The 10,738-nt window shown below is 36.2% G+C and overlaps 2 protein-coding genes across 4 annotated transcripts; one reads left to right on the top strand and one right to left on the bottom strand.

The window, feature by feature from the left end:
- Positions 1–289: 289 nt before the first annotated feature.
- Positions 290–1,910, top strand: LOC104242713 (zeatin O-glucosyltransferase-like). Its single transcript, XM_009797790.2, has one exon. It carries the CDS (start codon positions 379–381, stop codon positions 1,789–1,791), a length of 1,413 nt encoding a protein of 470 aa, XP_009796092.1. The 5' UTR covers positions 290–378; the 3' UTR covers positions 1,792–1,910.
- Positions 1,911–1,948: 38 nt separating this feature from the next.
- On the bottom strand, positions 1,949–7,141 carry LOC104242712 (uncharacterized). 3 transcript variants are annotated; one of them, XM_009797788.2, is made up of 5 exons: positions 6,886–7,141; positions 6,674–6,791; positions 5,369–5,430; positions 3,697–3,770; positions 1,949–2,303 (listed from the first exon to the last, which is right to left on the bottom strand). In XM_009797788.2, the coding sequence occupies exons 1-4, from the start codon at positions 7,012–7,014 to the stop codon at positions 3,702–3,704; spliced, it is 378 nt and encodes a 125-aa protein (XP_009796090.1). In that variant the 5' UTR covers positions 7,015–7,141; the 3' UTR covers positions 1,949–2,303; positions 3,697–3,701. The 3 variants fall into 3 exon arrangements, with proteins under 3 accessions (XP_009796090.1, XP_009796089.1, XP_009796091.1); XM_009797789.2 differs by having other exon boundaries at positions 2,222–2,303; positions 3,689–3,770; positions 6,886–7,077; XM_009797787.2 differs by lacking the exon at positions 3,697–3,770 and having other exon boundaries at positions 6,886–7,114.
- Positions 7,142–10,738: the final 3,597 nt, after the last annotated feature.

Below are 10,738 nucleotides of genomic sequence, written 5' to 3'. Positions count from 1 at the left end.
AAAAATATGTTCAAATCATCAAATATGATATTGGAACTAGAACATGTATATTATTATTATTGTATTCCGCCAAGTTATTTTTGCAAATCTCCCAAAGCAATATCAAGCATGATACGTTACAAGTTGACAAGTCTTGATTACTAGTCCTGGACCTACCTCGTTTTATAAATGTGAAAACTCTACTCCTGTCAGCCAAATTTATTACTCCTAATTTATTCCCAACGACCAGAAAATAATTAGCAATAGTACCACATCATTTCACTGCAGAAAACTCCAAGAGTTTGCATCATAAATAACTTAGCTTGAGCAACCTAAAAGTGCCCATACATTTCTGATTTTTTCCTCCTCTCTTTCCATTCACAGTTTTCTTTCCACAAAATGGCAACCACAAACCATGCAGCTAATGCAACTCAACATGATGTAATTGTAGTTATGGTTCCTCTTCCAGCTCAAGGCCATCTCCACCAATTCCTCGAGCTCGCCCGCCGCCTCTCCTCCGCCCACAACATCCCTGTTTACTACGTCAGCACCGCCGCTCACGTCCGCCAGGCTCAGTCACGCGCCCGTGGCTGGGACCCACTTAACACCCCAAACCTGAATTTCTCCGAATTCTCAGTTTCATTTGATGTCCCTTCTCCTAACCCTGATGCTTCCATCAAATTCCCTTCTCAACTTGTCCCTGCTTTTAACTCTTCGCTCCAACTACGCGAACCAGTGGCAGAACTCGTAAATACCCTGTCTTCTAAGGCTAGAAAAGTAGTGGTTATGCACGATTTTCTCACTTCCTGGGTTGTTCAGGATGTTCCTAAAATTCCTAATACTGAATGCTACTGTTTTCACACTGTCTCTGCTTTTCTTATATTTTCTTACATTTGGGATGCAGCTAGACCACCTGTACCTTCTGTAGCTGAAGTTGTACTCAAACAAATTCCTTCTCTCGAAGGCTGCAACTCTCCTGAATTGGAAGAATTTGCAAAGAAGCAACTACAAGTGAAGGTTTTTGGTGTTGGAAATATTTTCAGCACATCTCGAGTCGTTGAAGAAATGTATTTAAATCTTATTGAAAAAACGTATGTTAAGGATTTTAAACATTGGGCTCTTGGTCCATTCAATCCTGTAGAAATTCCAGTTCCAACACCTGATACTGAAAAAAACCGCCATTATTCACTGGAATGGCTCGACAAACAACCTGAGAACTCAGTTATATTTGTTTCATTCGGATCTACAACTTCGCTATCAGAAGATGAAATCAAAGAGCTGGCGAAAGGGTTGGAACAGAGTGAGCAGAGATTCGTATGGGTAGTAAGAGATGCAGATAAAGGAGACATATTTTCTGGAGATGTACGGAAATATCAATTGCCTGAAGGGTATGAAGAAAGGGTAGCGGAAAGAGGAATTGTTATAAGAGATTGGGCACCACAATTGGACATTTTGGGACACGTGGCGACAGGTGGATTTATGAGTCATTGCGGGTGGAATTCATGCATGGAAAGTATTTCAATGGGAGTGCCAATAGCGGCATGGCCAATGCATTCTGATCAGCCGAGGAATGCTGTGTTGATAACTAAAGGACTGAAAATTGGGATTTCGGTGAGAGAGTGGGAGAAGAGAAATGAAGTGGTGCCGGCGGAGACAATTGAGAATGTTGTGAAAACTTTAATAGTGTGGCCGGAGGGAGAGGAGATGAAAAAGAGAGCTACAGAGTTGAAGGAAGCTGTGAAATTGTCGGTGATGGATGGTGGGGTAGCTCACAAGGAAATGGAATCTTTTGTTGCCCATATCACTAGATAGATTTCTATGAATTGTGTATTTCCCGTTTTTCCTTTTTCTTTTTTGATAATGGTGGTGCTCGAATCACTTTGTAAAGTTTAGGCAAGTTGAATGTAGTGTTTCTCTAACCCTATTGGAAATTGGTCTCCCTAATTTTCACTTACTTCAATGAACGCGAAACAACACCAAATGCAAAATTCCGTAACCTTAGGGCTCGTTTGGTACAAGAGACAAGGAATAATTAATCCCAAGATTTTATCTCATGTTTGGTTGGGAAAAAATTAATACGAGGGATAAAAAATCCAGATTAGTATAACAAAATTTTGACAGACAAGAACTCCATTTGGTAGTGTCATACAAGCTCATATATCACCTTACAGCTACCTCAGTTCTTCTTTTCCTGCTGCCTTTTCACTCTTCAATTAGTCTTCAAATGGAGGTAGTTGGTAGAAGAGTTTGTATACCTCAACAACTTCTAGGTACCACATTGCTTCTCGATCAGGAAAATGAGAAAGGTCAACAATTTTGTGGACCTGAATTGAAGAAAATGCTTAGAAATATCTTATAAAAAGGTTCAACTGAATCAAGAGACATGTTAACCTTAATACAGCAATAGATTTTAGCAATACACATTGATTTAACCAAATAGACTTGTTTTTCAGATTGATTACAAGTGATGATCCTCTAAAAACAGTCGGTTTTCAGATGTTTCAATATTTGTAAAATCAGCAAGAAAGCACCAAGCTCAGCTGATAATTTTTCAATGGTAGGTCGATCATTTGTCTGCTCTTTCTTGGTGCGGAAAGGTGAGGAAATACTACATTCCGATAAGGTCAAGGAGCCAGAAGGTGTACAATCTCCCACTATATCACCTCACTCCCCAGCTTTAGTATATTTTCATTGCTGTACAAACTTCTAATATGCTGAGTGAGCAGTCTTACTTGTTGTCTAATAGGTTTATTTGGTGATCTAGTTTGTACACTGCTAATATTCTACCTTAATAGGAATGTCTACAGAAAAAATGGCCTCCCATCAGATTGCAGAACTAATGCTTCTTCAAGCGTTTTACACACGGGGTGAAATATTGACAGGCCAGAACAGGATGAGTTAAAATGGTCTGAAAACGGCTCGACTCCTTTTCTATCAATTCTAACAAAGACGACTAGTGTTTCACACCCAGGTGCAAGTTCAGCCCATGTCTAATGCAAAATAATGCTTCTAAAATTGATCTATACTGCCAGAAGACCTACGATCAATGAGCTCAGAGTACCTCTTCTCTCTTTCAAAATCACCATAGTTATTACTTCATCGGTTTTTAACCATTTTCCCCAATGTTTGCTTTTATATGTGATTATGTTCATATCAATGCTATACAACCAGACATAACAATCTGTGGCAATGAGTGGGAATAAAACTTGTTCTCCTAAACTTGGCAAATAATACGCCAATAGAGATATCAACAGAATTATACCGAATTCAGAACTTCCTTCCACAGTAAGCTTGAGATAAAATCAATCACTAATCTAGACAAATAGAATCAGAAATTTCAAAAAGATGAGTATAAGTTTTTATGTTAATTTGGCAATTGGAAGACCGAAAAGCAGAAACACAAAAATACTTCCGAGAGTTTGATCAGTTTGATGCAGCCAGCAGTACGATGCCCTTAATAGGCTCAAACCAACATGTACAACCATAACACTGGTACATCAAAAGGGTACGAATATTTTAAGGTATTTTGGCTATAGAAAGCACCAAAAATAATTAATAGTTCTATGAGTTTGATACATTTGATACTAGCATTGACACAATACCCTCGAAACTCAAACCAAAATGTTTAAGCACACCAAGACAAGTTAATACGATAAAGTTCTTAATTGAGATGAACCGGTGAAAAGGGACTTTCAAGGGAAAGCTTCACCTTTTTACCTCAACTAAGGGGAGTTTGCCTTTTTGAACTCGACACATTCAGACAACCACCAGGAAGGAAGGCTTTTCGTGGACTGCACTGAAGAGGAATAGTTTAAGTAGAAGAAGCATACCTCAGAGGACATAGGTGATATGCTAAGACTGACCTTGTTCCTTCTTATGATAATCCTGGCTCCAAAAACATGCTAGATATTTCTCCCCTGGTGGCTCAGGTAAACTTTCTTACATCTTCTAAGGAGGTTTGCATTTATCCGAAACACAAGCATTTGATTTTAGTTTCCCTTTTTTCTTTTTGGAAATTCACAAGCATTTTATTTTACTGCACCATAATTTTAATCTGGATGGAATGAAGAGAAGTGCAGGCATGATTAATTGCACAACTTGTCACCATTACTTTGCTATCTGTCTCAGAGTTTTCAATCAAACAAATCTAAGCTGAACAAACAAGATTTAAGATGGAAGAAAAAATATTTAACGTGCATTTTTTGACCACCTTTAGGTTGTCCGCTATTATTTTCAGTAACTTTGGATTAAGAAATAATAAACTGCTTGGGATGCTACTAGCTAAAAAATAATCCGTGCTTTATTCCTGAACAGCGGTAACTTTTAACATTCAGGTTACAGCATTTAAATTTGGAGGATTTTTGCTTGGCCTATGCATGAAAAATTGCATGCTTGATGGGACTGGAGCCACATAGCTTTTGGACTCTTGAAATGGAAGTTCCTGAGGCTACTTACCAAAGTCCCTCAGTCCTATCAGGGGAATAACTCCAGAGGTCCTCCAGTACAAAAACGTAGAGTATCCCAATGATGAATATGCTAAGCTGGAAGATATATCATACTATGCTGAATTATGCAAGGGAGAAACACAATACAGGTCCTTTTGTTTTGATCCTGAATAGCTTAAACAACTCAGACAAAAAGCCTAGGAAGATGGAAATTTTACAAGTGCAATACATTAAGTTGTTTCAACTTCCTTCTTGTAGAGCTTGAGTTCAGGCATAAAAATGAAATATGATTCAAAGACTAAGATACTATTTGCAGTTAATGGAAGGTCAAGATTTGATAGATCAATTACAAAAGCTTAGTTTGTATGCGATTGTGATTTGACTAATGACTGCAGAAGGCTGCTGATATGGTTGAAGATCAGCATTCCACTACGTGAGATTGGTTCAAACGTTAAAGAAGCATAATGGTGACAAAAGCTACATCTTCTTCAACTGTAACTCTTTCTCATCAGTACCTACTCTTCTCAACCATTACTTTTATAGATTCCTACCCATGCTAAGCAAGCAGCCTTAACTGCTAAGGTTTAGAGCACGAGTAAATCTTGATATTGTAGTAGTAAACTAATAAAATGTTCAGCATTAGACATCAGGATTAAGGACTCAGGAGCATTAAACCCAATGCATAACTTCCTTTCACAGTAAAATGGAGATGGATTTAGAAGAGAGGGAAAAGATTTTATTGGTAGTTGGGCAATCAAACCCTCAAAAACAACAATGCAATTAGTAGTTTTACGGGTTTGATCAATTTGATGCAGTCAAAGAAACAATACCTTCAATAAGCTGGAACAAAATGTTCCACCACACTAAAGCAAGTGAACACAAGAAAAATCCTAAATTAACATGAATGAAGTAGTCATTTACTTGAAGGGAAAGGTTTATCTTACCTTGATAAACGGAAGGCCTCCTTTCCGGACAAAATACCCTCCAACAACCATAATATACTTTCCTGTTCAAGAAGAAGGCAAGCAGAAGTACGGATTTTAAACAACAGTAAAAAGCTATAAAAATAATAGGAAGAGTAATAACACACCCAAGGGTGTGGCTTAGTGATCAATGAGATGCGTTGAGAACCACAAGGTCTCAAGTTCAAATTCCTTTTTTTTTTATTAGGGTCTCAAGTTCAAATTCCAAGGGAGAAAAAAAATACCAAGTGACTTCTTCCCATCAGTTCAAGCCTTGGTAAACAGAGTTACCTGATACCTGTTGCCGGTGTGGCAGGTATCCCATGGAATTAGTCGAGGTGTGCGTAAGCTGACCCGGACACCACAGCTACGAAAAATATATAATAACAGGAAGAGTAATAACAAGGGATGATGACACATACTCCCTTAAGCTTTCAGCCAGTATCATAGAGTTCCCATGATTCAAATATTACATGGAACTTCATTTTAATCTTTATTTTATAAGTGAAATAAGTAGCCCTTTGTGCATTAACTTTATTTTATTAGATTAAGAACCTAATCTTGTCATCAAAAGTGATTTCTTCCCATCTGCCTAAGCCTTGGCGAGCATAATTACGGCATATCTGTGCTGGTGGGAGGAGTGGAACAGTTCAGGAGCACATCAGCTAGGTCGGACACCACAATTACAACCCCCCACACCCCCCAAAAAAAAGAGAGAACAAAAATCTAATCTTGTCATCCACCCATTCAACTTTTCTCAAATAACTTCTCCACATTTACAAAAATAACTGCAAAATGATAGTGAAACTCAAGCTGAAAAATAGAGCAGGAAATTATTGGGCCAGATGAAAAGATTAAATAGATTAACCAATAGCTTTTCTACAAAAAATGAAGAAAATAAAATTAATAGTATACACAACAAAAGAAAAAAAAGAGACGGGTCTAAAATCTAAATGGAGCAACATGGACATTGAAGGTTGGCCAAATATCACGTTTAGCCCGCGACCGGAACTATTTACATCCGGTAACCGCAAAAGTGTATAAAATTTATATATTTCTTGTATATAACAAACAGAAATATATATATCTACAAAAAATATAAAAAAAATCGGCTATTATTTTAAGAGGGGCTATGCAATGTCATTTTGCACTGGAGATTCCTATAGTCCACCCGACTTACTTGGGACTGAGGCATAATTATTAGTTGTATTATCATTGTGGGAAGTTTGTGTAATATTTAAAACACCAAGGGAGATAAGTATAATTTTCGTAAACAAAATGACTGACCTATTTCCATAGAAAGATTGAGGAAGTCGCCAGTGAGTAGGAGTTCAATGACCCCAGTGCCATCATCCAGTAGGAATCGGCCGGAGGGATCTGCTGTAGGTGTTGAAACCAGAATACCCTGCGATTAAAAATGGAAAAACAAAGCAAATGGAGGATTATTAAACGGAAAAAAAGGGGGGAAAAGGGGAGGAAGAAGGAGGAGTTATGAGAACCTGGAGCCATGCGCGTTGAAAGAGAATGCCTTCGAGAGTGAAAGCAGCGTTGGATTTTTGGGTGACGGTTTCTTTGGCATCTTTCAGTTGTGAGCACAGTAGTTTCAGTGCTGCTAGACTGTAGTCCATCTTCCTCCCACCACCCTGAAATTTCAAAATACACCTCCGGTTTTTCAATTCTTTTGGCCACGATTTTTCCCAAAATAAATTTGGGATTTATTTTTAAAACTCATGTTTGGTCATAAATTTTGCTCATATTTTGACAAAATCCCAAATCTTAAATTCCAAATTCCAAAATAACCCCAATTGCTTATTTTGGGCCAAAATCCCAAAACTTGAAAATTATATACATGTTTTTTCAAAATAAAGTTGGAAAATATGTTTTAAAAACGTATGTCCAAACACATTTTCATCTTCAAACCAAATTTCATTCAAATCAGATTTTTCAAAACAAATTTGGAATCTATGGTCAAACGCTAGCATAGTTTCTTCGGGTAAAATGAATGTAGTGTACCTCAACTTCTAGGTTTTTCGATTTGGAACAATATCCAGATAAATTACAGTAGATGAATTATATAATAGGTTTACAGTGTATTTAAAGGCAAAGGTTAAAAAAAATTAATTTATAAATTAACAAAATAACATATAACACAAAAAATATAGAAAATACATTAAAAGATTAAGAAAATTAATAAGGATTAAAGAAAAAGTAAGAAAACAATATAGCATATTTTTACGAGTATAAACAATGTAATTTTAATAGTATTAAAGTTACTATGAAATATAAATCAACTATACTGTCTTAACTTTCAAACAATTAAAATCCCAACTTCTTAAAAAAAATATTATCATACTACACATTACCTCCCTAAAAGCAAATACTCAATAAATTTTATCAGTATTATAATTTAAAATATTACTCCTTCGCGAGTAAATACTAAATTGGTTTTAAATAGCAAAATAATAAAAGTCTGATAATTTTGAGAGACATAAAACTAAGGCATAAACATTTGGCAAGTAAATATATAAATTTTGGCTATTTATTTTATAGAAAAAATGTTCAAATGATTTTTACCCTCACAATATACTTAATTAGTAAATATGCAATACTATGGTTTGTTATTTGAGTTTTTCTCAATCTTTATATTCCTATAGATTAATAGAATTTTAAAATCATTCATTTGTTAAAGGAATTTTGGGGTTAACAGTGTTAATTAGTGAATTCGACATATGATTTTTACGGGAACTATTGGACGAGCCCGGGCGTTAGGCGTTTTAAGGCACATTATCGGGTGTTTCGGTGCGTAAGCCTCACAAAACTTAGCCCCATACATAAGCATCAAAGCGCTTTAACAGTGCCCTGCCCCTGGGGCGAACCTCGAGGCGAGTCCAAAGAAAGCCTTTTAAAACACTAGATCTACTTTATGGCAACAAAAAAAGATATATTTTGTGTAACACCTTATTTGGTAGGAAGAGATCTTGTTAGTTTTATTTTTTCGACTTTGCCCTCACTATTATTAATTACTTAACTTTTAATTATGGTTTATTACCTTTAAATTGAAGTTCCATTTAGGGTGAAGGGCAAAAATGAGCCTTTATTTTAATGGAAAAGGCCTAAAAGTGCCACTCAACTTACAGAAATGGCCTATCTATGCCATCCGCTAAAAGGTCGCTATTTCCATGCCACTACTGTTATACTTTTGGTCTATTTATGTCACTTATTGTCAAACGATTCCACTTTTTTGTTTTTAAATAATTAGGATTAATTTTTCGACCCCACATTTTCACGTGTCTTTATATTACTGGTTCTTCTTTATCCGACCCTACATTTCTTTTAATCCTGGTTATGTTTAATTAACCATGCCCAACCCGATAAAACAAACTATCTTTTAACCCAACCCCTAATTCCTTCACTTCAGTCATCTCTTTCTTCAAACAAATCCCCTTTCTCAAAATCCCTCTTTAGTTTTATTAGGGTTTCGAACGGAAGGCAGGCTATTGTCAACGGTGGCTTTAAAATTTAATTTTGTTGGAAGATTGATGTAATTTATCAAGGTTAGTAGCATATTTAAAGATGGAAAAACTTATTTAATTTGGCGGGTGGGGTTTAATATGGCGGGTGTAGATTCTGTTCATGTGGGGATGGCTGCGCATGTGGGGTTACTTGTTTTTGTCTTTCGTAAATATAGTGTAAATCATTGTTTATTCTAAAGTTCCATCCTTTTATATTTTTGTTCTTTTCTATTCCGGTCCTTTAAATAATTGTCTTTCTAGGGTTTTGTTTGTTGTATTTTTTAATTGCTGGTGTGTAATGCTGATTTAGTCGCTCAATTTTCTATTTTGTTTTCTTTTTGCATGTGAACTTTATTGAAGCATGACTGACACAGTGAAATTTATTGTATAGTAAGAAGCTGGTCCATATGTGGAATAGGTTTGACCCGGATTTATTGTCTTATAAAGATTTATGTGAAGAGTTCACAAAAGAGTTAGGGTTTACTGAAGTGAAACAACTTTTAGTTGATGGGCCGTCGGATAGGTTCTATATAATTAATGGAGATGATGGTATCAGGGCATTACAGTGTCTTATATGTTTGAAGTTCAAAATTATAAACTTGTTTACTGTAGATGAGTTCGATTTGACTGTTCATACTCAAAGTATTCTGCACCATACTGAAACATGTCATGTAGATATTGAAGCAGTATCTGAAAATAAACATGTTATTGGGAGTTATGATTTTGATGTTGATGCTCCATCTGATGTTGAATATGATTCTGAAGGACTTGAGGTTATTAGCAAACAAAGGAGGATGGTAGTAAGTGATAGGTTGGAGAATTTTAAGGAGTTGAATAAAGGTATGACATTTAAGGATATTGTGAAAGCTAGAAGGGTGAACTATTATGCAATTGCTAATGGGTATGGCTTGAAGACTGAAAAAACAGATCCTACTATGGCTAGATATGTTTTTGACGCTGGATGCCCTTTTAGATGTTCTATCTCAAGGGATAAAAAGACTAATGAGTTTATTACCTGATGCTCATCACAGGTACTGTGCTAGACATATTGAAGCCAACTGGTTAAAAAATTAGAGGAGTGGGGAAATAAGGAAGTTGATATAGTGGTGTGCTTGGAGTACTTATGAAGAAGATTTTAAAGATCAATTGTTGAATCTTGAGGGGATGTCAAAGGATGTTATAAGGGACTTGATCAACTATCCATCAAAAGTATGGTGTAGAGCCTACTTTGATACACAGTGTAAAAATTTAATTGTGGATAACAACTTTACTGAGTCCTTTAATGCATGGATTCTAGATGCTAGACATATGCCAATTATCAAGATGTTGGAGGCAATAAGGATCAAGGTAACGGAAAGGCTTGCAGATTATGAAGGCAAAGCTATGAGCTGGAATGCAAAATTTAGTCCACCATGTATGAAACTATACAATGAATATAGGGCAATATCACATGTTTGCACTTTGAATTTTAATGGAGACTATGGGTTTAAAATTACATAAGGTAAAGACAAACATACTGTGAATCTTGAAAAGAAGAGATGTACCTGTAGGTTGTGGGATTTATCTAGGATACCTTGTCCCCATGCCTTTAAGGCATTGATGTATGAGAAGATTGAACCAGTGATGCAAATACACTGGTGGTATAGTAAGGAGGCTTATTTTCTAACATACAAGTACAAAATTCAGCCTGTTAGAGGGGTGCAATTTTGGAAACTTCTGCCTAGTCATGCTATGAAGCCACTTGAAATTGTCAAGATGGTTGGAAGACCCAAAGTAAAGAGGAATAGGGTTGTTGATGAAGCTTTGAAGAGGAAAGGTGAGTGGAGCAGTTCAAGGAAGG

Source organism: Nicotiana sylvestris, chromosome 11 (genome assembly GCF_000393655.2).
Source record: "Nicotiana sylvestris chromosome 11, ASM39365v2, whole genome shotgun sequence".
In the NCBI taxonomy this organism is placed as follows: Eukaryota; Viridiplantae; Streptophyta; class Magnoliopsida; order Solanales; family Solanaceae; genus Nicotiana; species Nicotiana sylvestris.
This window is presented reverse-complemented; position numbering and strand designations above follow the sequence as displayed.